General features: G+C 44.7%; 1 protein-coding gene across 1 annotated transcript in view; it reads right to left on the bottom strand.

Moving 5' to 3' along the window:
• Positions 1 to 27,830, bottom strand: part of HSD17B4 (hydroxysteroid 17-beta dehydrogenase 4) — a 1,724,715-nt gene that overhangs the window by 1,234,268 nt on the left and 462,617 nt on the right. The window contains exon 8 of the mRNA XM_069625564.1: positions 11,297 to 11,484. Within this exon, the coding sequence (XP_069481665.1) occupies positions 11,297 to 11,484 (188 nt within the window). The remainder of the gene's footprint in view (positions 1 to 11,296; positions 11,485 to 27,830) is intronic.

Raw genomic sequence — 27,830 nt, 5'->3', positions numbered from 1 at the left:
AAGAGGTGTGGTAGATGACTTTAACCCAAGGGTGTCAACAACCCTGTCAACCAGGGCCCAGAACTTGACATTAGCATTATTATAGGGCTGGTTTTGCTGCAATTCAAAGTCTGTGGAAGTATGTAGGCCACTAGCATCCTGTAGACCTTGAGCCAGGGGCAATAAATAGGCCTGGTCGCTGAAACAAATCGATGCTGCTAGCTCCCGTCTAAACGGGGTTCACTTGATCATTGGGGTCAGATGCCGAAAATGGACTGCATTGAGTCAAAGAACCTCGCTCTTGACAGCGCGACAAACAAACCATTGCTGAGGTCTTGACTGCCAATGCAATAGGTTTCGAAGCCAAGACCGCTTTTGATGCTGATGGTTCTTTGGCACAGAGGGACACTCAGACGACCGATGGACGCTGTGGTACTCGGCCCAACGACCCTATGGCCTTCCAGCGATTTATGCTTAGTAGGCGTGGCACCCCAAGGTATTTTTGACGACGGCCTGGCTTGCTTGGGGTCGGGAGCACCGAGCACTGCTTTGACTGCTAAATCTTGCTGGTCGAGGACTGGAGCCGCACATACAGCAGCTTGCTGTCTAAACGTTTCAAGCATGGAGGTTTTAAAAGGGGGGCTTACCTCGTTGCAAGGATGAGCTGGACTTGCGCCGATGACGGTGGTGCCTCTTCTTTTTTCGCGAGGAAGACAAGGAATGGCTCCTGGAATGGGATCATTTCTTGGTCTTTTTCCAATGTATTTCTTTTGCCTTCTCGGGGGTGAGACCCTCCGTTGCGGCCTCAGAAGACAGGTCGAGCGACCGAGCCGGAGATTTTGCAGACTGTCAACCCACTTTCTCTTCTATATTTCCCCACAAGTCCATCTATTGCTGTACAATAGGAAACCCCAACCCCTTTGAATATACTGTTACGTGGAAGAGTAAGAACTATCCAGTTGGAGTACCTCTTACTACTGACACAAAGAAGATTGGGCAAAGAGGAAAAAGCCCACCATGGAACCAACATGCGCGATATAGTATAATCAAACTGAATCCCAATCATAAAAAGGGAAACAGGACTGTATGAGAGGGCAGATCCTCATTGGAGGAACTGAGAGCTTGCAAATGGCTTACCGCGAGGAGCTGGGGAGGCTGGCAGAGCCTTGTCGAACACAAGAGATGTTCAGAGCTGTCCTGGCTAGAGAATCGGAGGTCTGGGAACAACCGGGAGCCAGACCACGCGACTGACGCAGGAGGCATGAACTAAGAGAGACAAGGCCTGGAAGGACATCGGGGGAGCCGGAGAGAGTCGGAAAGGTGCACGGACGGCCACAGCAAGCAAAGATGGTCCTGCGAAGACACGCAAAGGCAGACAGATGGTAACACCACAAAAAGGAACCTGGGTTACCGTTGCGGGCGGTAGGTATCACAGAGCAAATGAGGCAGTTGGGGAAAACAGAGGAACTCCTCCTCCCTCATCCCAGTTTCTGGGGAGAAATACAAAGCGACACATGAGAAACCATGCCTGGCAGGTTAGTGAACCAGTCCTGGCAAAAATGGACAACAAACCTGAGAGAGGGGTCTGGGACCCATACGAAACTGGGGAAGGCACACAATAAGAGTACAGAAGGGTCAAGGACCCACTGCTGTCTGAGGAAGCACGCAAACAGGGTGCAGAGCTAAAAGGCACACCTAAGCAACGGGTCTGGCACCCCGGGAAGCCACACAAGGTCAAGCAACCGTTGCAGTCTAAGGAAGCATGTGAGCAAGGTGCTGAGATCCAAGACAACTGAGGAAAACCCTCAGAAGACCTAAAAGGATCAGGGACCCACAAGAACCAGAGACAGACCCTGATGCATCGTAGAGGTCTGGAACCCATACAAAAGGGAGGTGGTAGAAGTAAAAAAATAAAAAGGGGCAAGGGCCCATTGTTAAGCCCTTTTTTTTAACAACAAACTTACAGTCAAGTCTGGCAGGAGAGTAAACCAGACTTGATGCTATATTTGTGAACTTTTTGGTGACTATTTTGAAACACAGCTGAGCTGCAGGCAGGTCTTGCAAAGGAGTAAACCAGACTGGATACATTTTCTAGACTTTGCCTTTGATTATTGTTTTGTTGTGAGACACAGCTGCAGATAAAGAAAGAACAGTCAAATCTGGCAGGAGAGTGAACCGTATTCGCTGTGTGATATTTGTTTTGTGAAAGTACAACCACTTTAAACAAGAGGACATGCATATCATGTCTGGTAGGATCATTAACCAGACTTGATAAGACATGTGTGAGGTGAAAGAAGGGACGGCTCTGTAATGCACAAGAAACATCAACATAAACCGAATAAGGAAACTTTGGAGAAAAAAAAGCTATGCAGCAAGATTTGAGAGAGTTATCACAGAGATATATTGAGTCAACTGCTTATGCCATTGAGGCAAAAGTTATCAAAAAAGCTTACATAAAGTGGCTAAACAAACATACACATGCTAAAGTATGGTTTACCTGGCGTCTTCTGGTCCTTGCTTTTCAAATTCATGATCCAACTCTTTTCTGGAGGACCATTAATGGTAACTCCTCCAGAGTTAGAGACATCAATGGGGTTTCAGGGACATCATGGGAAATCCATTTGGCAGAAAACTTTGGAGGAGGAGGAGAAGGGCAGTGTAACATCGCTCCCCAGATTGCCAACTTCAGATGGCTCTATGGGAAAAGCCCCAGAGATATTTACAACATCCTAATGGCCTGCAAGTCCTCTCGTGCCACTGGACAGGATGTGATCTGCAGCTCTCTTATTAAAACTAACCAGAGGCTCTTCATTGTCTTTTCGCCTGGATTGGCGAGATGCAAACTATCCCGCCTTCTTGGCAGGAAGATATAATTGTCCCAGTATTTAGAAAATGCATTCACACCGACCATAAAAACTACCGCCTGTTGGCGATGTTAGACATCCCCGCAAAATTCTTCGCCCGAGTATTGTTGTCAGAGCTGCAGGAATGGTTGGTGGCAAGGAATATCATCCCATTAAACCAGACCGGTTTCCGTAAAAGGTTGCAGTAGAACCATAAATTGCCTCGTGTGGAAGACCATCATGCAGCTGTCGTGGGGCATACCGAAAACAACAGTCGCGCAGCATTTATAGATTTTAGTGCAGCGTTTGATACTGTTGACAGAGAGAAGTTGTGGATTAAACTGTGTGTAGTACCAATGGGATTTCTAAAGATGAGCTTGCTCCACGATTGTACTCGGGTGAAGGTCTGGACGGACCAGGCAGGCAGGACAACTGAATGGATCACAACTTCTAAAGGGTTAAAACAAAGGGGGGCATTTTGTCACCTATGCCGTTTAACCTATATTTATCTGACCTGGGCAAGGACATTTCCAACTGTGCTGCCAACCCTCCAGAATTGGGGGATAGACTTGTGCATTGGTTGGGCTACACATATGACCTAGTTCTCCTTGATTCTACCTTGTGGGGTTTGCAGGCATCTTTGTACAAATTAGCACACTATGCCTCCTGTCATGAACGCCAACAAAATGAAGGTTTTCTGTTCCAGCTGTGCGACGGTAAAAAAGCTGCACTGGAAGCTGGAGGGCGTAACAGTTGAAGTGGTTCTCATCTTTAAATACTTGGGTATCTATCGGGACACAGAAATGCACAGGTCCAAGCACCTAGAAAATCCCAAATTCAAATCAGCAATAATAGCTGGTGCTTTGCATCTAGGGGTCCAGGAAATTCCTTGAATGCAATTCTGCAATTATATCAGGCAAAGAGCCCATCAGTTGTGCTATATGAGGCTGCAATTTGAACACTATCCCAGGTTAAGGAACTTGGTAGACTGGAGGCCATGTTACGTAAGAGGTTAATAAAATTACCCCCTTCAACTGCCATTGAAATGCTCTATCTGGAATTCAATGTTAACTCAGTTGGAATTTTGCGTAGACAGGGGCGTTAGTTGTTACTCTGGAAGGTGCGTAATGCTCCAAAGGACTCACTGCTGGGTTCATTGCAACCAGGTATATCTAGCAGAACCAATCTAATGTCTAATAGCAGCCTATTGAAAATCTGGTCTGCTGCAATGGGTTGGCTTGAGAGGGCACCCAATGACGTTCTAAGCTGGCCATTTAAGAAATATAAAAAACACATGGCACACATTGTGAAGTCGCAATGTCATGAGCAACTAAAGGTCGACTTGGCAACAAAGAGCCAGGCTGTTGATTTTATGTCATATTATGGCCAGAGGAAAAATACCACGGTACATCTATAGTTTCCAGGGAAACTTTTTGGCGTGGGCCTACCTGAAAGTCATATTTAATACAGCGAAGGAGAATGAAATAGTTGGGGTCTGGGCTAACACACAATGCGACTATAGGCAATGTCGACTGTGTGGGGACGCGTGTGTGGAGTCAGCGCAACATCTTTCAATATCCAGTCACTTCGGGTGATGGCACTTAGAAATGTGGGTGCACAGGCATCAGTGTCGGGTGAAGCGCTGTGGCTTTTTTTTTATGAGTGCGGATCAGGAGGCCTATTTGCACCATCTTATGATTTTATTGAGGAAAATCCTTTTGATTCTTGAAGTCCTAACATAAGGAAATTCATTATGAATACGGTTTAATTTTATCATGTTGTGATATTGGGAGGTGTGCTTGCATTGCACATTTTCTAAGGAGAGTTGACGATCTTCTGATGCTCTATGTAAGGAACGGAACAAGTTACTTACCTGTAACTATTGTTCTTGTAACGCTCACCTGATATCCCTGGGGGAGTCTGAAACGCTTTGGGATCTGGAACCCCGGATACGTAGTTGCTCAGCACAGAATAACGAATCTACAATCACAGAAGGGAGGATTTGTGATAGCTGTCTCTAGTGGGGGGAATCTCCCACCTCCCTCTGACCGACCCCTCTCCCACTGAGCCTTTCTCACCTTAATTGTATGTGGGGTGAGCTATCCATCCTGCGTCTGGTGCAGGGGCGCTTGACGTTTGTTGGCGATCTGCCCTAGTTGCTTCACTGGTGCAGTGCACCTTACTCCGGGTCCAGGCCTGCTGTGACCCCGACTCTGCTGGTAGGCAGGTAGGTTGGTGAATTGTAAGTCTTAGTTCTGTTTTATGGTGGAATCCCCTTAATGTCTTCATCGTCTTCTTTTCAGGTGCGAAGACTTGATGCTGTCGTGCTGGATGAAGAGGCACGTTTTAAGGTAAGGAGAAGCGCGGCATTCTTTATTGTCTTTTGAAGCTAACCTGTATTATCCTCTTCATCTCCTCACAGGCTGCTGCAGTGCTCGAGTGGATGAGAGCAAGATGAAAACTGACCCCAGGGATCCGTCGAGGTAAGTTAAGCGCTTTGCAGATGTGAAGGCAAACCTGAACTTCTCCCCTTTCTCTTGCAGGGTGTTGCCGTGGAGTTCCGGATGGAAGCACTGCGTAGCACGATGGAATTCAGGTAAGAATGATGGCATTCAATGTTTTGAAAGTGCGCGCATTCTATATTGTTTTTTCCTTCCTTGCTTTGCAGGTTGCGAAGTTGGAACAGGAGCTGGGGCCGCAGATGGTGCGATTCCTCAAGCTAGTACTCACAGGTGATGCAGAATAATGCAAAGCGTGTTCTGCAGCCTGGGTTTGGTTTATATAGCCCATGTAAAATAGTACCAGGTAAAGTAGTCCAGGCCCCAGGCACACACCCAAGACACTAGACCGCATGGTTTGGTTCACAGGAACTGAGCTATGCGGTTGCTTCCTCGTTGAATTTAAAGGCCCATGTACATAGATGGGACCTAGTTTGAACAGTCCCTTCTTACCAGATATGAGCATGGTGCCAAAGGCGCCAGGACTGGCTCCAGGAGTCCTTCTGCAGTGGTTTTAAGGCCCTCGGGTTCTGGTGGGAGCCTGCTTGTGACACAGCTTGTGCCCCCTAACAGTGGTCATGACAGTTCTCCAGCATGGGTCTGGCATGGATTCAAATGCTCATGAATATTCCCTGTCGTCAGGCTGGGAATCCTCGGTAAAAGAAACAACAGTTTCACTTTCACTTACAAACTGTATTTCTCCTTTGAACCAATCACTGTCCTCTGGGTCATACTGCCCCCATCCAATGACAGTCCTCTCCCTAAGCCCCTCCTCTGGCAGCCATCTTCAGATTGTTACCACACACTTCGTGTGTTGGGAGTCCTCGAGTTTGCTCTGCGAGCTAGTTCTATGTTTTTCGTGTTTTTTCACAGAAAAAGGTTCTATTTTTGTCCCCAAAGAGCCTGTGTGCTCTTCTCTCCATCTGCCGACAGCAGAGATCCGTTGTCGGTGAAGTTCAGCGCCCCTCAAGTGTCGTCAACGATTCCAGAAGGCCTTCGGGCCCACTTCGCAACCTCTGACCATGACAGAGGAGAAGAAAGAAGGAAGATCCCTCTTCAAGTCCTGGACCAAGTGCGGGCTTCGGAATGTGCCCGGACCACAAGGAAGGAGATTGCGAGATATGCCATGGATTCTCCAAGATGCCGAAGGACAACCACAGTAGGCTGCCGGTGTGGCTGAACACCAAGGACTCTGCCCCTAACTCCGAGCAGGGGTATGCCTCACCCAAGGCCAGTCGGTCCGAGGAGCGGTCTTCCAAGTCCTGTGAGGGTGCCTAATCCGTGGGTACACAATGGTAAAACAAAGTACTATAAGTCCTGGCCCACCGGGGTTGATCGACATCACCTTCTGCCTCCATTGCTAGCTGGCAATCAAGCTCCTCCTCGAAGAGAAAGTCGTCCAACCCGGCTAAGCTGCGGGAGAAGCTAGAGAAGCCGCAGTCGGAGAAGAAGGCTGTGCTGCCCAAGAACGTCCAGGCGGCTCAGGATACGTATTTGTCGGCGATAGAGCTCGTGGCGGTTGCTCTCTCAAAAGCTGACCCTGAGAAGGTAGCCCCCACAGCGTTGAAGGCCTCTGAGGCGCGAGGCCGCCGTGGTGACTTACAAGGTCTGCTGGCACACCAGAGAAGGAGACACCGCCTCAGAACCCAGTTCCAGGTGGAAACTTGGAGTCCCTATACATGGTCCTTGAGGACGTGAAAGAGCAGGGCGACGATGGCGCAGGGCCTAGTGTTCCGATCATACCAGTTCATCTGAGGGATGCGTCTCTGGACATCCTATCAACCCTCCACACCTTGGTGTCGGAGATCCAGAAGAGGATGCCACAATGGCCTGTTTCAATGGTCCCCCAGTATCCCGACCAACCACTGACGAAGAAAAGGAAGCTCCATCCGGCGCTCCTGTTTCAGCCTGCACATCTGCGTTGGGCATAATATCCCCCGGCAAACTCGGACATGGGTACAGGGATGGAATACGGACGACGACGATGTTGTCAGAGCGGGCAGCGGATCCCAGAAGCATAGGGCGTATCCACCAGACGAGGTCGGGTCGTTCTATGCCATGATCGCCAGAGCCTCCGAACTGTTCCAGCTTGTGCCCAAAGAAACCAGAAAGGTGGGTTTACTGTACCAGAGGCGCAAGGCCAAGAGGAAGACTATCATAGCAGTAGCCCTCCTGGACGACGTGCGGGAGGAGGGCTGAACCCTCTTGAAGAACCCTAGCACGGCTACAGCCAAGCGGGATAGGCTGGAGAAGAAGTACCAGGTGCCAGAATCCAACCAAGTGCCTGAGGTCGCAACTATTGCCGGATTCTGTGGTTTCGTCGGCAGCAAGGAAGTGGTCATCTAACCCATCCTCGTGGTCTTAGGTCCCTCCGGAGAGCGAGGGTAAGAAGTTGGATGCCATGGGGAGGAAAGTGATTTACACTGCAGCGTCCACCATCAAGGTGGCCAACGCACTGGCGTTCCTATCCAGGTACGACATGGAACTGTGGTACAAGCTGGGTCAGATTCTGGAGTTTCTCCGAGACAAAAGGATGGAGGCGATTTCCCTCTTGCAGGTGGGAGAGGTAGCATCGGATCACGCCATCGCAGTGGCGCTGGACGTTGCCGACATGGAGTTCCGGCAGATGGCAGTCTCTGCCAGGCTGGATGAAGGCCATGAATTTCCACCAGAGGTCCAAATGAAGGTACTCGACATACAGAGATAACCATGCTGTCCACCACAAGCACAGTCTTCTTTCTACCTTTCCTGGAGCCCAGACCCTGGGAAATGTAGATAAGAAAACTGCAGCATATTTAAATACAACAACTTTGTATTTAGGTTTGCTGTGGCTTCAGCTTTGAGTCTCCTGGGCTCCCCCGACCCGGCACTTACAGAACAAGGGGAGTATGTGAGGGAGGAAAGCTCATAGAAAAACTGGGTGTCTGCAGAAAGGCAGTTCAAACACTAACAGACTCCCGACCCGGGGGAGACCAGCAGACTCAAAGCGAAAGCCGCCGCAGTCAGAAATACAACATTGTTGTATTTTTGATTGCTGTGGTTTTCCAACCACGGCAATCAGAAATACAACAACGTTGTATTTATAATTGCTGCACCTTTGCTTTTTGACTTTCATTTTACGTTTTCTGTGCTTCCCTGGGCTTGGGGAGCACCGAAAACGTAAAATGAAAGTGAACGCAGCCTCCTCAACTCATGAACAACAGCTCTGCTCTGACTGCAGTAAGCAAAAGCTCCCAGTAGGGGGCTTTTGCTGCTCGTTTAGTGCCGCCAGGACAGAGCTTAACATGAGCTGAGGAGGCTGCCTGAAATGGCAAAATGGATGCTCCCATCTAAACGCTTTGAGCCTCGTTTGCTCAAAAGGTTACATAGGAACTTTCATCAAAATGATGTTTAATGCATGTTTTGGATTATTGCCCATCTTTTGGGACAATAATATTTGAGCACACTATTCCTTTACGGCTAATAGACCACACCTGAACAGAATCATTGAATCTGTGAGGCATAAAAGACCCCATCAGTAGAGGAGGAGTAGAAGGAGCTGGAACGAGAACTGGAAGGCTGGCTGCAGCAGTAGTAGTAGAGGAGAAGCACAAGACTGGCAAATCACAAAGAAGTAGGAGCCCAGAAGGGACGCCGGAATGTGGAGACAGCAGATTGCCCATTCTGAGACAGTGCTGTTCTCACAAAACCTGAAGTACAGAAGCTGCGCTGAGCAAGACATGCAAGTGGCTGGGTATTCCACATGTGCGCCTGATTGCAGAGCTGTGAAGTGCAGGAGACTAAGGCCAGAAGCAGAAGGCAAGCAGAGGGTCTTCGAATGAAAGGGAACTTCCAAATCAAGTGGCCGGAGCAAAGACAACCGTCCCGGAGAAGGGTGTGGGTCGCCAGCGAGCCAGAAGCAGAAGTGTTAGAAGAAGTCGGGAAAACAGTGCAACCTGCCAAACCAGTGTCAATGAAGCAGGTGAGAGAAGCACGCTGTTCAAATACACTGTGCAAGCCTTGCCAGTAACTGTAGCCAGCTCCTAAGTGACATGCGTATTGCTTAATGTGAGTGAAAACTGTTTGTTCTATATAAATTCTTATTAACAATGGAATTGTAGCACACAAGTATAATGTTGAAGATCAGCACTCCTGTGAGAAGCTAACATCATTGAAAACCATTGTTTAAGCATTTAAAAGACTCTTATTACCCAATGGAGTGGTCATGTGTCTCTAATTTACAAGAGAGAACGGTCCCTAAACCATTACTGAATACCTAACAGTGTCTATATACGAGTAACAAGTTACGAAGAGCAAAAACTACATCAAAAGGAGAGGTCGGGTGTACCCACTTGCATTTTCACTTGAGAGACTGAATCCTATACTGTATCCAGAAGTGACATTTGTTCTATTTCAAAGAAGTCAAGAGACTAAAGTATTGAAGAGAAGAACAAGCATTACCCAAGCCAAGCGGCAACCCCTTTTCCAAGTGAAACCAGTCTTGCCAAGAGTTAATGAGCCATCTAATTATACTGTGAAGTTGTTAACCGTCAAGTGGCCTAAGGAACAAACACATCATTGTTACCTGAACCTGCGAGAGTGGTATATAAGATTCTGGGTAATTACTTAGGCTTAAAGGTGGGAGTAAATACAACATGTGGCGCTAAAGACTGCAGAAGCTAGAATTAAGTAAGCCTTATGGGCAAAAGAAGGTTATTCTTAAGGCAGTTAGACAGACCGAAGAGGCAAAGAGGCTGCAACTTTTTAGAAAGTCACTAAAAGGAAGAGTGCCTTTCCTACATGACGAGGTTTAAGTGTCTAGTCAGAGCCTGACTAACCATTTCAAAGTAATGAGCAGTAGTAGTAGTAGTACTTGAACTATGGTGGTCTATTAAGTTGTCAGCATATGTCACATTGAAGTGGTTTGAATCAGTAATGTAGTATGGGACAACAATAACTGTCTTTATAGTACCAACAGTAGAAGTGTGGTTGTTGAAAATAGAAGCAGCAGCACAGAGAAAGCATCCCGACACATATACCAAATGTAGAGTTGTAATTGAATAAATCCTAGAGAATTGTGTATTATTGACATAGGGGAAATATAACACCTTATTTTGAACTGTGGCCATTTATCTCAAGGAAGAGACAACACATCATAACCAGGATACCACTGGTCCCATTTCTTTTTCTGGAAGATCGAAGGGGATCTTTCCATCCAGGAACAAAGAGTTGTCGCCAGTGGATTTTTGTTTGATTAACTTTTTCATAGACTTTGAACTTTCAAGAATTGTTTTTGCTGAACAATTTGGAGTTGACTTTGAATCCTGGGGTCTTAACCAGTACAGGAGAAGACCATTCAGATATTGTGCTGATATTGTTTATTATATTTTGTTGCTATATAATGTCCTTTGTATGTTTGTTGTTTAGTGTGATAACAGGCCAGACAAACCAGCAGAGTGGAATGCTCTCCTTGCACACGCAAGCGAATGTTGACGGCCTACAAGCATATATCAACTTAGTGGTAGACGTTGGGGAAAAAGAAGTAGATCAACATAAACAAGTGATGGCATTCCACAGCGACGTCTGAATGCATGGAAAAAAAAACAGAGGTAATTGGCTCCATCCAGCGCCATTTATACACCACATTACATCACATCACATCCAGAGTCATGGGTGCCAACGAGACTTAGTGGAGCACATATGATACTATAATGCGCCTCCTGATGGCTGACAAAAATTCTGAAGCCAGGCAGGCGATATCTAAGATGAGGATCCTGTGGGGGTTAGGAATCCATTAGAATGCCACTTCTTGGGATCCTGTTCTCTGGAGCTGATCTTCACTGTGCCTTTTTTCTATTTTGCATTAATCACAAAAATCCTTTTGCAAAATGAAATGTAGTTCCTACACTTCACACATTAAACAGTAGCACATTATCAACTAAAACTTCACAGCCATTTCATGGCATCAGCAAGGCTCAAGTAACTAAAGAAACCCACCTGGTGGCATGACTGTTTCCGTCAACCTGGATCCTGCAATGGGTGCGATGGAGTTACAATGTATGTTGTATTTTCTGCCTTCGATTGCCAATGTATTTGACAAACCCACAAGGCCGAGCTTAGCAGCACTGTAATTTGCTTGTCCAAAGTTCCCATAAATTCCAGCCGCTGATGCAGTCATGATAATTCTAAAAGAAAAAAAACACAGCTATAAGTAAAGTGCCCTCAAAGGAGGTGCATACCGTAACTATTTACTATTGGTGTTTTGTACACCATTCACAAATGCAACCCCGTCAGAGCGCCAAAATGATAGTCACCAATAAATCTACAGTTTGGCTAAGAAATTATGTATGTGGTAGTGGACAGAAGAATGAGTCATCCATTTGTTGCTGGCAAGGGACTGATCTCTAGATTCCTCAAAACAAACCCGGAGAAAGACATTAAGGACAGATCCACTAATAAGAAGCCCCTTAGGAATGAAATGCATTGCAGGAAATAATACTATCAGCAATTTCAGCACTTGGATTTGTCTGTATACAGTGTCAGTTATGTATGTATGTAAACCAATTTCTTTTTATTTCTAGAATTCAATGTTTTTAAATCTACCTAAAGTACTGTTTCAGGTCTTTATCATTTACCCATGTTTACAATAATACATCTCTCGCTTTGTACTGCTCTAAAAAAACATTCCTTTCCAGCCCAAAATTAGGTGAGCATGTTTTAACTACTAAAGCAAAGGGATCAGTTCCTATTCTTCCATCTTACTGCAGAATATTAAACCTTCTTTCACATATCTGTCTAACTGCTTGTAATATTTCTGCGTTTAATTAAAGAGATGCAATGCTCTTAACCGGGGCATTTATGTCAAAACTCTTCTTGGTTTGGGCCAGGAAATATATCAACGGTTGCCACTTTTGTTTTTTTACGAATTCACGCTCTCCACACTCCACCTTCCATCCTTTCTGCTCCTGGTTTCATCTTGAAAAATATTCTGCACGGTTACAGCATTACTCTGATACCGAAAGGCCTGGTGCAGTCTCTAAACCTGGGCAGTCTGAGAAAGGTTTGGGGCTTGTGGGAAACAGCAGGGTAGGGTGAAATAAGCAGTGACCTTTTGATGAAATGAACAGGTATTATGGACCCTGAACTGACCAAGGACAGACAAACACCTTGCCCTGCCTCAACGGGCAAAGGTCTCTGCTAGTCACTGAGCATACCAGAGTCAGATTAGAGGAGTGGTGCAGCCTGCTAACCAACATACTAAGAAAGGAGAAATGGGTGAATTCAGTATTCAATTTTTAAGCTGCCCTTCCACTGAAGGTAAAGTTCTTGCCTCCGATAAGCCTTAGAAGGTTGTACAAGATCTGAGTTTCCACATCACCCTTTTTCCTGCATCTGCCAGCTCACAGATGCTTGGTTTGCTCTTCTTGGGATACCATGTATCAGAGAGTGAGAGGCTGAGACAGACAGACAGAGGAGAGGTGACACTGGGAGCTAGAGAAACGGGACCGGTCTGCAAGTAGCTAGGGTAGGAATGTAGGATTACAGTTGTTTTGATTTGTAAGGCCTACCTCTGCCTTACCCCAACTAACTCCCCTCTAAGATCTCCTACCATCTTACAGTACACATGCAAACCCCCACAGAAGGCAACCACAGGCTTAGCCGTTAGCACATCAACACTAAGCAAGCCAGGACTAAGCTTTCCTCTTTAGCCCTGTCGCACTCTCCCACATGTGTGGCTAACCAAACCCAAAGTGCTGTAGTCTATCACATCTCGGGCTCTTCCCTATGGATAACATTCTGCCAACTTAATTCTGCTAAACCCATAGGAAGGAGATTGGCATTTAGGAACCCAGTACTTCAACCTGCACTCATCAACACCACAGGTTTCGCATCTGCCTTTCCCAAGACCAACTAGTGAACCCCATTCCCCTTTTTTCTTACATAGCCTAGTACACTATTTGTATTATATTTTGATTGTATTAGGCGCCTTAAACCAAAGCGCTGTACAGAGGATGAGGAAAGGTACAATAAAAATGAATAAACAATAAAATTCAGGGAACACTCAGGGATGTTGGAGTAAGACTTCAGGGAACCACGAAATACAGAGTAGACAGAGATAGAACAGAGAGAAAGAGGAAGAGCATTCCAGTGAAGAGGGGCAAGAAATTCAAAAGAGCGAAAACGAGATTCACCACAGAGAGGACAGGGGGCTACCAATAAAAATTGAGGAAAACGAAGAGAGCGAAAAGGAATATAGAAAGATATCAATGCAGTAAGATAAGCAGGAGCCAGACAATTAATAGATTTGAAAACAAGACAGAAAATGAAATTTGATTTGAGAATGAAAGGGTAGCCATCCAAGAGTTACAAGGGAAGAAGAAATAGAATCCCCAAACGAGAGAAGACAAAAAAGACCAACAAAGAAATTGAACACTGATATAAGAGCAGCAAGACGAGAGCTAGGCAGTCCAAAGAGGGCAGTAGAACAGTAGAAAAGTCTGGAGAAAATGAAAGAAGAAATTAGGAGTTTAGATACTTGAAAAGTACAAAATGGGCAAGCTTTACGAATGAGAAGATGAAAACGACAGGAACGAGAAGTTAAAGAAATATGATAAGAAAAAGAAAGGTTAGTGTCAAAATGAAGGCAAGATTTCGGGCTGTTGGTGAGATTGAGAGCTTAGATGGAGGAAAGAATATAAAAGAAGGTGAAGGGTGAGGAGGAAGGGTATTAGCGGGAAAAAACAATACTTCAGCCTTTCCAGCATTGAGAGTAAGGTAGTGGGAAGACATCCAAGATTTGATAGCAACTAAGCAAGCTGAGAGAGTATGATGGCTTTCCGGAGAAAAAGAAGAAAAAGAGAAATAGTTGGGTATCATCAGTATAAAAGTGGTCAGATAACCGAAAAGAGGAAATAATAGCAGCAAGATGAGAAGTATAGAGAGAATAGAAAAGGACCCAATACAGATCCTTGAGGCGCCCCATGGGCAAGCAGGAACGATTTAGAGGAATTGCCCGGCCAAGAGACTGAGAATGTTGTTTTGGATAGAAATGAAACCAAGACAGAACAGTATCCTGTAATACTGAAAGACGAAAGTGAGGCCAGAAGTAAAGAGTGATCAACAGTGTCAAAAGCAGCTGATCGGTCTAGAAGAATAAGAAAAGATCAGTGTTTAGAGTATTCAGCAGAAAGAAGAGAATTCAGCACAGAACGAAGAGCAGTTTCTGTGGAATGAAGAGGATGAAAACCAGACAAATTGAGGAAAAATTTAAGAATTAGAAACAAATGTGGAACTCTGAGGGTAGACAAGCTGTTCTAGTAGGTTAGAATGATAGAGTGAGAAATGGGCCGAAAATTAGAAACAATCAGAGGGCACCAATAGTGACAAAGAGGTGCTATACAAGACCACTTTCTAGTGACTCCCATCAACAGCCTATGTTAAATGTGCCATAGCCAGGATACCCTAAATGTTCCGGTACCTTAACAGTTCAAAGCAGGATATTAATAATTTTTCTGCAATCAGAAAAAAAAGCCAATATCCTGTTTTGGTTCCATGTTCTTTCATCGCCTGCAATTACAATGCCAGGCATTAGAACGTGTACGAAAACGTTCCTTGAAATCTTTTTTTATTTGTTTTTGGGGGGGGTTTACCCCCCCCCACCCCAACAGTCCTCTCCAACCCATCTTTACCTATTGTCTACCCCCCCCAAACCCCTTACCTGCCCTTTTCCCCCCCTAAAAAATTGCAGGCGATGAAAGGACGTTGTACCCCTGTTTTAGCTCTTGGCTCAACACTTCTGCACTGAATGGTGACGTCCATATGTTCCTATGATTTTGCTTTAACATTCTGAATTAATTATGTAATGTCACCATACACTGCCCTGTTTTGCACTGAATCTTTTAGGGATGTATGAACGGAGAGATGTGGGAATGACTCAAATATGCAGACATTTGGTTTGGTGCTGCTTATTTTTTTTCTTTTCTTTTTTTACTGTGCATCTAGTCAAAATTATACTTTTTACACATTTACATCAAAGATAATATAAACAATACTATTCTAAAATCAATTTGATCAAAGTCTTTCATAAAATACTTTCTTTTCTACAAAAATATATAACTCATCTTAATTTCCTATTTCCTAATTCTTCAATCAGTTTTCCATTATACTGATAGACATTATACTGATAGCTTTAGAAGAACCCAACATTAATTCATTTAATAGCTTTAGTAACTCCATAGATAAGAAGGTGTCCTTCCCCGCGGATAATCTTAGCCAGAATTCTTGAGTATTGAGCCAATAGGTATGGTGTACAAAACATGCAAAATATCTCAAATCTTAGATCCTCTGTGAATTTACAATTGCTCAAAAGATGTTGAATGGCTTGGGACAGCATTCTCCACACAGATCACAAAATCCCTCCCTAGGATCTAATTTTGACCAGATTCTTGGAGTTTCCCTAATTTTGATCAAATCTAAATCTGAAGCGCAAGAGTTCTGCTCACCATATTGGGTTAGGAAATCTTATGTAAGGCAAAACATTTTCTTGGTTTCTCATAAACAGAACGAAGCCCTTGTTGAAATCCAGTCCATTCTCACAATGAGCGCTTACATTTCTCTGGATTTTCAACCAGCATTTCCGTCGTTGTTTCACAGACTATTAAAGAGCTCTCTCTGCATCCCGTTTCAGGGTCGTCAAATAGTTGCTTCTTTCCGAGTCCATAAGGTCCCTTATGTCCTCATGCAGGGAGTTCTTGCCAGGAGCAACTATTGATCTAAATAAAGTGTTTTCCAATCAAAATGAGCCTGAAGGGATTGTAGACCGGGTTTGTATCTCGGGTGTGCTATTGGCAAGGATATGGGAAGACAAAGTGCTTTCTTCCACACACGTCCTTCAATGCGGGCCCAGTTGAGTGTATGAGCACTGCAGTTAATTTCAGTGCCATATAGCATGGCCGGGACTACCTTTGCCTTATAAAATGTTAATAGTGGGAAGAGAGAGAATCTACAGATGACTTCAGCAGTTTTTTTAGCTGACTTATACATTTAGTTGTTTTACTTATCTCACAAGCCAGATCTTTTATCGATTGAGAAGTTCTTAACTGAAATCCCAGATATTTTGCTTCTTTTACAACAGGTAATACTTGCTTGTCCATCTTCCTGGAAAATCAGATTTTTTTTGTCCATTCGCTCCCCAAATATTATGACGTTAGATTTAAAAGGATTGAGTACCAACTCGTTCTCACATGAGTATCTCTCCATGGCCGAAATAAGATGTTAGAGGCAAATGGGAGTGTAATCGACCAAGACACTCATCCGCATAGGCAAGAAAATTAATTTGACATTTGCCTATTTGTGGGCAAGCCAGAATGTAATTGGTCAAGAACTCAGCGAGGTCCGCCAGATAAAGGTTGAAGAAACAGGGGGAAAAATGCACCCCTGTCACACCTCTTTCTATAGAAATATCAGAAGATAGCTCCCCTCTCATATTAAGACTCACTTGGATTTTTGTTTTCTCACATAGGGCTATAATTATTGCCAACAGTCCTTCAGAGATTGCCCAACATTTTAACGTTAGCCATAATTTGCCCTTGTTGACCAAGTCAAAAGCTTCCGATAGATTAATAAGGGCCATATAAATAGGTTTTGTTTTGGCCTTGTCACTTTTCCCCTTGATGATGTCCAGAACAAGGCCATTTAATGTGGTTGACAGCCCTTTGCGGAATCCAATCTAAATCTTTGACAAAATAGCCTTAGACTCCACCCATTTCTCTAATTTGTGCATACCGATACCTGAAAAGATCTTACTATCGCAGTCTCCCTTCTTATAGATTGGGATGATAATCGCCCGTCTCCAAGACTCAGGTAGTCTTTGGGTAAATATCTTCTTAAATAGGCAAAGAAAGACTGCCGACCAGCTTTTTACGTCAGACTTCAGGATCATATTGGTAAGTCCATTAGGACCCGCCGATCGAGGAGTTGATGATTAATCTTTCAACAATGTCCCTATCTATATGAAGCTCCCACCTTACCTTACTAGATATAACCGCTTCCTCTAATACGAATTCCTTCGGTACCTCACTGAAATACTTTAACCAAACACTTTCAGATATTATGGTTGATTGCTGGACTCCTTGGGAGATCATCTGTTTGTTGACAATTGCCCAAAATGTCTTTACATGCATAGGTAACAATGCCTCTAACATTAGTTGTCCATCCCTAGGATTACGCATGAACCTATGTTCACGCGACCAAGTGCGATATTTATCACAGAGCTCTTTCTTTTTTCTTAAGAATCTGCTCTGTGTGAGGCCGAGGGATTTGAGGGTGTGAAGGCTCTTGTTATATTATGAGGTTTCTTTTTCAAATAAATTTGTTCATCAAAGTTATGAAGGTGGTTATTCACTCTGGAGCCCCCCTGGTCCTTGGAGGTTTCAACAACAAATTCAACAAAACAAACAGGTGACAGGAGATTCTGTATCTCCGATTCGGAACCCTGCTGAATAATATTTTTAAATTTTGTATTCAATTTGGAGCCCCCTTTTGGAAAACCTACCACTCTATTACCTTTCATATTTACTTGTAGTCTGAGATAATAGACACTGTTCGCTTTGGACCTTCCCAACAGGAACGAGGCTTTTAGGGAACTGTGATCACTAGAGCTCATAGATTCTACTCAACAATGTGCACAGCATTGGATAAGGTCCGGAGAGACAGCCAGATAATCGATAATTGGCAATACCAGAACAATGAAAACAACTGGACAAAAATTCTGTCTGAAATAATAAACAGATGAATTGATAACTTTAAGTTTTAAAATGAATCGAGAATACACGTATAAATGTAAGGTTTAAAAGATATAAACCACACACATTTTAATAAAATAATATAAATAATAATAATTGATTTAGTCTTCCCATTGGACCGTGTTGCCACTGGGACCAGATCTCCAACTAACATTGATGATTTTCATGTTGCAGTCAAGAAACAATTTTTCCAATTCTCCCAATTAGAACTACTTATGGAGTTGCTAGAAGGTGTCTTAGTAGTAGATAAGCAATGTGCATGGAGATTGCCCGCTATGGCAAAAGAAATATTTATCTCAGTAAGTATGCTCGATAAATCTTCCAGAAAGGATACATTACTACCCAAAAGGTTCCAAAACATGTTAATCAATACAAGACCTCTCATTATGTTAGCCCACCTTATGCCACATCTAACTGCTAAGGTACCTGGAATGATAGTACTAACATATTCAATACTGTACCCCATTGTATTTCAGATGGCCACAAGCGGGTCCCCAGAAGGTCTGCCCCCATTTGGGCGGGTAGCCAGCTGTTCAACTATGGTGAAGCCATCTATTTTTATTTTTTCCCTAAGCCACGTCGCTTGAAAGAAAATTAGTTCCTGGCCCTCGTGTGCTAGCTGGAAAAATGTTACCCCCTCCTCTCCTAAAGCAAATCCTTATTGGCATTTAGTTTCTGAAACACTTCGGATAAAATGTCTGGCAATAGTAGTGACCATATATTAGATTTATCTTTGGTAACCAGTTCACTGTTTCCACCTCGTATGATGACATTGTTTCTCTCATGAGAGCTTGTACCAATGAGTGATTTCCCTTTGTACATTACAGGGTCTGCCGAGCCTTCAGTTTCTTGTTCCCTCAATCTCCAGATGAGGCAGATGATCAAACACAACTATTCCTACATTTTTAAGGTCACTGGCGTTTGATAGAGTGTCCATACCTACATTAGATGTTAAAATGATTTCAACAACGTCTAATTCTTTCGTAGGGAAAGGATATGCGCTCCATGTCTTGGTTGGAGAACAGATAAAGATCCAGCACCTTTTTGGTGATTAATAGAATATTACCTCGATGTAGTGCTCTCTGACCCGCCCTCTAACCCGCTTTCCAATTCATTTAGGGGCTCAAATGGGAATGGGGAAGGGCCAATGGTGGATGGGGAATTACGGCCCGCCAACCTTGGAATGGGGCGGTAATTCCGCCATTCACCATGGCGGGATCGGTAAATTACCGGCGGCAACCATGGCGCTAATAGCACCATGGTTACCGCCTTCCGTGTTATGAGGCCCATTGACTAGCCTACACCTGGGTCTTGTTAAAGTTTATAATACACAACGTACATTACAATTGTTAGTTTGTTTTAAACGACACACATTAACTGTGTATCTCTCACAAGTTGTGACAATGTCAGTATGATAATTGTTACTGAATAGTAATTGATACTCTTAATTCCTCTCTTTCCTTTTTTACATGCCATTTTTTGAAATTGCTGATATATCTTGTTTGTACAGAAAAAAACAAATTTAATTTTCATTCATACAGAGTAAAACAAATTTATTGACTAATGTTTCATTTGGTTTCAATTATTTTTTGATGCATTTGTTGGAATGGTATTGACACTTTGGGTGGGTATTCATAGATTTACAAATATGGAGACCAGATAACACAGAATAAGGATAGTTTAAATAACTGAACCCATTCAAGAAATTCATCATCTTCTCTTTTTGTCACGATGCCCGCTCCCGGGGAGCCGGCTCAGGCCCTGCGTCCCCGAAAGCGGACATCAAGTCCCCGGAGAAGGTCCCAGCAACCCCTTACAGGGGTCCTTTGGACAGTGTCCTGGCGCCTATGGCGCCAGGCTCATTATGAAAGTGTTTGGGTGCACTTACCTGATGCAGACCATGCTGCAGAACCCCGGCCTCCTTGAGGCCTGAAAGGAACTACTTTACCTGTGGGACTCATTTACCACCCGGGCGTGGTCGGGGAAGGATACATACCTGATTGGAGGAAGGACACATTCTAGGAACTTCTTCCAAGGCTATTTAAACCACACCCGATCAGCCACACGTGCTTTGCGTTGTTCTGCATCTAGCAGCTGGACGCTCACCGTGTCTGCTCCTGCATCCCGACTTCTGCCACACCTGCCAGCATCCTGAATCGCCTGCAAAGGAAGGGAACAAGAGAACAGAAGAATGAAAAGGCCTCACCTGCTAAATCTGCATCCCAGAGACATTTCGCCGACAATCCTGAAAAGGAAGACATTTATTTTTAAAAGCACATCGCATCGATCGCTGCAGCGCCGCATTCTACTCACCTTTACAAGGCGCCTCCATGTTCAGCAGCGACCATACGGATTCGCAGTCGCGCCCCCGCGCCTAGGGAGAAAAAGACAAGAACAAAGGTGAGAGAAAGAAGGGAAAAGGGAAGCTAAAACTCCATGTCAAGACTTACCTGTTGGGTCATTCCCTTTTCATTTCGGGTCCGCGCCGCATCCAGGCATTTTCGGACCCCGGCCCCTAAGGGGAAAAAGACATCAGCGTTACTGAGTGAATGAAAAGACATTACCAAAACACTCATTAAAGACTTACCTAATTTCCACATGGATTTCACCGCTCACCTCGGGTCGGTGCCTGTTCCCCGGCATTCCGTACCCCGGCCCCTATGGGGAAAAAGAAACTAGCATTAGAACATTAATGCATGGACACAAGGGGAACCACTTATAGAAAAACTTACCTGGAAGCCAAGCAAGTTTGGTTCTCACCGATCCGAAAATCCAGTGACGTAACTGGATACCAACGCGCCCCTGCATCAGAAGCAGGATGGAGAGCTCGTCCTTCCAGACCCTAAGGTGAGACGCTACGGGGAAGCACAGCAGGGTTTTGAGGAGGGTGAGAGGGGTAAATGGGAGGCCGATTGCATTACCCTGCAGACAGTTAACCTATTCTCACCTACAGAAGGATACTTCTGCGAGTCAGACAAGCCAGATCTGGGGCCCGGTCCAGTCCGTCTTCCGAACCCTGCGCATCACCTTAGACGAGGTCACAGCAGCGCGAACCAGGCCAGCGCCCCCGTGGGAGTCAGGTGAGCGTGACACTTTTAGAGAACACAGGGGTACACCTCTTTGTTGACATGCCTCCAATGGCTCTGGGCAGTATCAGTGTCTTGCATCGTTCCCGACTCATGGCACGTTGCTGTGACAAGGTTTCCTCTGGGACGGCCTCCCACGCACTGCAGACCTTCTTCCAGCTCTTCTGATTGCTATGCCACCTGTCTGCAAGACTGCTGCTTCTCAGCACGACCGTGTATCCGGTAACTCTGCTGTTGGTACGACGACAGTACTCTCAGTGCCTGCTGCATCTCTCCTGGCCTCACGCCACGGCAGTATAAAATTGCGAGCGGCTGCCTGGAAATGCCTGCCTTCCCTAGCATGGTCCTTTCCCATTCACTTTCCTCTCTGGCTCTGCCTTCTTCTCTGGCTCCGTCATTCTAGTGCGGAAACCATTTTTAAATATCCTTTGCACTTGTGATGCATCACAACTAGTCTGCATGTTTAACGTTGTGTTTCTTTCAGTCTTCATTAACTCCTTCTCCCTCCTTCTCCTTTCAGTACTTGAGGCTGCATGGGTGTTGGAGTCCATAGGATTTCTAGGATTCACAAAATTATACTGTTTAGGGATTTTATTTAGAAGAACATTGGAGGTAGGAGATGCTAGCTGTGTGTATGAGGTATGAATGGACTTCTGGCTGGAATCACAGTATCCCATCAGAATTGCAGGCGTTATAGAGTTTTCCTCATAAGGAAGGGGGAAATACTCTGTCTCTCCTAATGGAGTCATCACCACCTCCCGGCATTTGTCCCCTCCCACATTATCTTCCCTCATAGTATCACCCCCAGAGGCAGGATCGGGTAGCGGCTGCCGTCCCCTCGCCATGTGGAAGGCGATCATCAAGGGGTATCAGTGATAACTGCAGGATTCATCACAATACGCAATGTCGCAATCCATAAAGTACACCATCTGTACATATGGTAGCTAGAACAAGTAATGTTGTGCAAAACATTAGGGAATATTTGGAAGCATCTGCAGCTCAGCCATCGAGCAGGCACTACCATCTTACACACACCTTACACACGAATGCCCATAACTCAGACCAACTATCCAAATGGCCGGACCACAGAGACAATGGGTGTTCTGTCAGTTGGATGAGGGACACCTGCCCAGGAGTCACTACGGTGTATGTGTCCAACCTGTGCATAATGGTAGGTATTGGTTTGCCTGCCTCCAGAGGCCCGAGACAGATTATAATGCAACAATATTGTCACACAAAAATGTGAGCCACGGTGCATTATTTGTAATAACAAGATAAAATCAACACAATGTTTGGCCCTGCTCCTGGATGTTCGCAGAGGTGAACGTACATACAAGCTGACAAGTGACCTGCGAACAGTCAGTTTAAACATTAGGGATAATGCAACCGCCATAAAGAATATAATATGTTGTGCCACACAAGCAGGGTGAAAAGTAGAGTGCACTCAAAAGATTAGGGAAAGGTTGCAGCATACACATATAGTTACACAGATAGCATAGAGATGAGCATTAGCAGGAGTAGGTTGCAGTATACATGGGCAGGGAGCAATGTATGGAGGCGTGCAAAGCACAAGACATGAAGAACATTAACATGGCTGAGATTGAACCAGAGTTCTGCCATTTTAGACAGAACTGTGAAAGCCCTTTATTCTGAAATACTGAATCCCGACATCGAAACTGCTTTGCACAATATGCCCAAGCCTCACAATGTTCAGACAGACGCTCAGGCATCATGGCCAGTAAGCAAGGGGGCACTAACAGGGAATCGAAACCACATTTTCCAGAAGCACACAGCATACAACTATAAGTTAATATGTTTCTGTTGGTAGCAGTGAGAAAGTACAGATAGCTTTTGATCTCCTGGTGCACGTAGTTACTGTGCCAAACATCCTCAAAATGAACAAATACACAATGCAGCATACAAGGGCTAGGGTTTCTTTCCTTCTGGAAAACACAATAAATACACAAAAAGGAGTTCTGAACAGGGGTCCCCTACCAGATGATTGGAACAATGAACATTTACTCATGGATCAACTAGACTCACGTACCTGCTTTTTCTGTGGTGCAACCAGACACAGGGACAGCACCAAGGCCACAAACAAATTGGCAGATAAAGAAAGGTCCCAGGCCTGGGAATCGGAAGGGTGTAAATCTCTTCAAAGTTAATTATAGCAGTCTGTTCATCCCTCCTTCCTCACCATGCACCTTGGCATCACATTAAAGTGCCCATGGTCGGATGAGAAAACAACTGACCAATTAGGATGTTGTCCGCCAGGGTAGCTACCATAGCATGATGCCAACCAATAAGATAGTAGAATGAAGTGCCACATTTGAAAAAGGATGAACTTAGGAGGAGCCATCAGTTAAAGAATATCCAATAGTAGTACCCTTCGCCTATGTAATGTAAAGAAGTTATATATCTCACTAACCAATTAAACAAGTGAATACAAATGTTTTCTCATCACTAACCAGGACATCATTTATTACGTGATTTTCATTTAAAAGCTTGTGTTTTACATTATACTGATTGACAATGCTTTCTTGTATTACCCCGGCCGTTCATGTTTGAATAAATCTGTTCTCGTGAACTTGTAGTTACTCGATTTTCCGAGTTTGTCTTGTTATTGATTATCTATTATCAAGTGGGACCACCTTAACACTTGGAGGCACTGCTGAGATACCCAGTGTCTGAAAGAGGGTGTCAGACTCCTTGCTGCGTCCCGCCTGGACAGCGGAGTCTGCCTGTGGGAAACGGTTTGAGAGTGCACTTAAGAAGAGGTTGACAGGTACCCTTTTCCTGCAAAGTCCTGCCTGGTCTCAGGCGGCACACTAGGTGCAGCTGAGGATGCACATAGTGGAGGCTTGACGCCGACGTACCTCTGGGATCTTAGTATTGTGAGTATTGCAGTGCACGAAGATACCTGTAGGAAGGGGAGAGTTGATGATGTTGAAGTTGAATAAAAGAGTATTGGAGATAAAAAGAGAAGATACCTTCGACAGTAATTGGGGCAGTTCGCGCAGTACGGCATAAAACCCAGCCTCCTTTGGGGGGCAGTTAAAAAGGACAAACAGGAGATACACCATGTAAAGCGAAGACAGCTGTGTTAATAAATTTTTTGTTTTATGCCGGCATTGTTTTTGTATATAATAGGACGGTAGTGGTGTTTTTTGTGTGGTGGTAGCACAGCACTTAGGTTTATTTGGAGGCAAGTATGGAATAGAACGAGATTGTGTACTGTTGGTGTAGTGTAGGAAGATCTTGTTGTATTGTGACATGGTTCACAAGGGACACATCGCTCTGTTAACATTGTAAGGAATTATAGGAGAGTGGTGTGAACAAGGAAAGGAGGCGAGAATGTATTGGAGTGGTGATAGCCAAATTTTACAGCAAGCTGAACTCTTTATATATATATATTTTACTTCTTTTTTTATTGCATTTCAGCAACCAGACAATAGGCATTATACAGCATTGAATGCTAAAAAAACAAAAACATTCAGCTCACGCTGTGCACACATGAATTGTCAAACCACCAAGTGTTTAGCCTGTGTCTTGAGACAATTATTGCCACAGTCTTCTAGTATCCATTCCAGGAGCCCACTCCCAATTCATCAGAGCCCAAGAGGGCCTAACTGCGCCCTCCCAGCAATGCCTCGTTGTTAGTCCTCCACTTTGTGACAAATACAACCCAACTTGCATGCTTCCCAACCTATCCCACCCAGCCTGAACTCCTCATCCCAGACTCCCCGCCCGCCTTGAAGCTGAAATGTTTATATTGTTAAAATGCCAGACACCCCTCATCGATCATCCGTTTAAGTTTCCCTGCCAATATAAGGAGAACATTGTCAAATATCATGTGTAATGGGGTCAAAGAGATGGCAGGACAAATGTTTCAGCCTTGCCCTCAAGAAGGGACACATTCTAAAAGCTTGCTGCAACACATGCACGCATACATACATGTCACATACAAGGGGAAAACATTACAAAACAGATTAAGCATACTTGAGCTATAGAAAATGTTTGAGGAGGAGGAGGAGCAAGTTAAAAAAGATAATATTGCTATCTCACACGTCTGCATGTGGAACTAACAGTGCCTCCCTTTAATCCACAAGGTGTTTCATTTTTGACTGTGCCAGGGTTATACCCATTGCAAGCAGCAAAAGGCTATACAAATCCAACACTTTCACACCCAGAGGAACAAGATCATATTAGCTCACAAGGAATGAACTGCGAGACAAGAAGCATGTTAGCATTACAAGCAGAAAGCGATGCGCTGCGCATTGTAGAAGTGGAGTTGGCAGAAACTAAAGAAGAATTGCAAAGGGTGCAAGGTGTGAGAAGAGAAAAGGGGGGATAAGAACCAGGAATTAACCCAGACAAATGGATGGAAGGACAAATAGCATTTAAAATAGAGGGGGCAAACACTGAAGATGACAATGTAAAGGCATTGGAAAAATCGTACAAGCAAGAGAAAAGGAGGGACGATTACAGAAGGGAGGTTAATGCTAGCATCAGTAGGAGTGGGACAGAGTATAGGGAAAGAGAAGAGAAGACAAGGGAGGTTTATAACAGCGTTTGCATAGACAGAATAGGGGAGATGGAAAGAGTAGTATATGTAAGGGAAGGTCTTGGAAGTGTTTGCAATAGGGTGACAGAAGAAAGTGAGGGAGAGGTAGATGATTTGAAAGAGGAAGAAGATGGGGATGAGGAGGCAACACATGGTCCTCAAGCATGTGTGCCTGCAAAGCAAATGGGATGTAGAAAAAATACAGAGCGAGTTTCCCTTGCTCACGGTGCTACTCACAGTAAATCCAGGAAGGAAAACACCATATCCAAACAGATTAAGGCACTTGCCAAGCCATCAAGCAAATTGCATACAGTGACAAGAAAGAAGGGTGCGTTGCGCCAGTACAGGGATGATACAATTACCTTTGCTCCAGAAAGGGGTGGGGGGCTGGCACAGTCTTTACCATGGCCACAGACAAATACAACTTAGTGACTAAATTACCTTTGCTCACAGCAGGAGCAGGGAAATGGATTTACGAGTTGGAAAAGTAAACATCAGGGATGGCATTGGCAATAGGAGATATGAAGTGTTTATTGGCTTCTATATTGGGGGAACAATCCGAAGACCATGGAAAAGGACAGGCTATCCTGGGATAACGGAGTAGAACACTACACATGATAGGTCACCCTTTAATAATTGCAAGGCAGACGTTTGGAGGGAATTAAGTGTACAATTCCCAGACACATCAGACATGAGCGCGATTATGACACACAATGGGGATAAATGAGGACCCCGCCGCATAGATACAGGAGGAGAGACGAGAGCGAACTGGGACAAAAATGAATCAGTGTTTTATCACATCTTATGTCAGGGTCTCCCTAAAGACGTGCTAAAACAATTAAAGAAAATAGTCGGGATTGAAGCAAAACCATCGCCAAAAATACAATTGAGCATAGTTACTTTTTGCAGGATGAAACAAGAGAAGGAAAGGAATAACATTGAAGAAAGACAGAGGCAGGAAGCAAAATTGGTGCAAAAGAAATTGTCAAAAATATCGGTAGAGAGGGTGATGATTACGAATGTCGGGGGAGAGGAGCAGGGGAAGAGAGGTCCACAGCCAGGTGCCAGCGGATCTTTTACAGGGAAAGGGGAAAGCAATTATCAGAGGGAGGGGGCATGCGGTGAGAATTAGGGTATGGGTTTGGAACTGAATTTGGAGGGGGATTTGATGGCATGAGGACACGATTTGGGAGTCGCAGAGGAACTGGGGGGCAATGTTGGACATGTTGCAGAATGGGGCATTATGCATGGATATGCAGGAGCAGAGGAGCAGCGGTGCAGCAGGGGTGGAAACAGTATGGCCCAATACTGGGGCCTGTATAACCCACAGCATGTAGCACTTATGACTCACTACAATTTCAGCAAGAGCACAGCACATTTGATTATACACAACAGCAATAATTTCCAAATGGTAGTGATCAGCCACAGGCACAACAAGGAACGCAAAACACACAACAGCGCCAACAGCAAATCTGGCAGCAACAGCCACAAGTATTGATACCCCCGATACAGCAACCGCAAACACAAGCCTTCAAACGCATTACAAGTGCAAAGACAGCAGTTTGGACCGTGGGACAGGCAAACACCCCAGAGTAGGGGGAGTAACAGTTGTGGGAGGAAGCCATTTTACTGTGACATTTATGAGCATGTATCCAAAATAGGGCAGCCCACAGAGCGGCTTGATGTGTCCAGTTCCATCAGTAACTCCCAACACAGATGAGGAACCCTGGGTGTGGGTGAAAAATAGGAGAATATTTTTGTGGTTAGTAGACTCCAGGGCAACGAGATCTTGTGTCAAGATCTGGTTTTCAATGTCAGAAAATGTGGGGGACAAAGATTCTCTGAGGCTATGACAAAGATTCCATTTACAGATAAAATGCCCATAACAGTAGGAGATGAACCAAAAGGGGTCACCCCTTCTCGTTGCCACTATCCCAGAAAAGAAACACCAGTGCTAGGAAGAAGTAGTACGTAGACGAGGAGGCCACAATAAAGGGAAACTAGCCCAGAAATAAAGACACACCAGAAACAATAACACATTGTTCGAAGTAGCAGTATTAGCAATAGTGGTTGTGGTG

The sequence above is a fragment of the Ambystoma mexicanum genome, chromosome 6p, assembly GCF_040938575.1.
Source record: "Ambystoma mexicanum isolate Mex_15411 chromosome 6p, UKY_AmexF1_1, whole genome shotgun sequence".
Lineage (NCBI taxonomy): Eukaryota > Metazoa > Chordata > Amphibia > Caudata > Ambystomatidae > Ambystoma > Ambystoma mexicanum.
The sequence above is the reverse complement of the archived record's forward strand: the minus strand, read 5'-3'. Positions and strand labels throughout refer to the sequence as shown.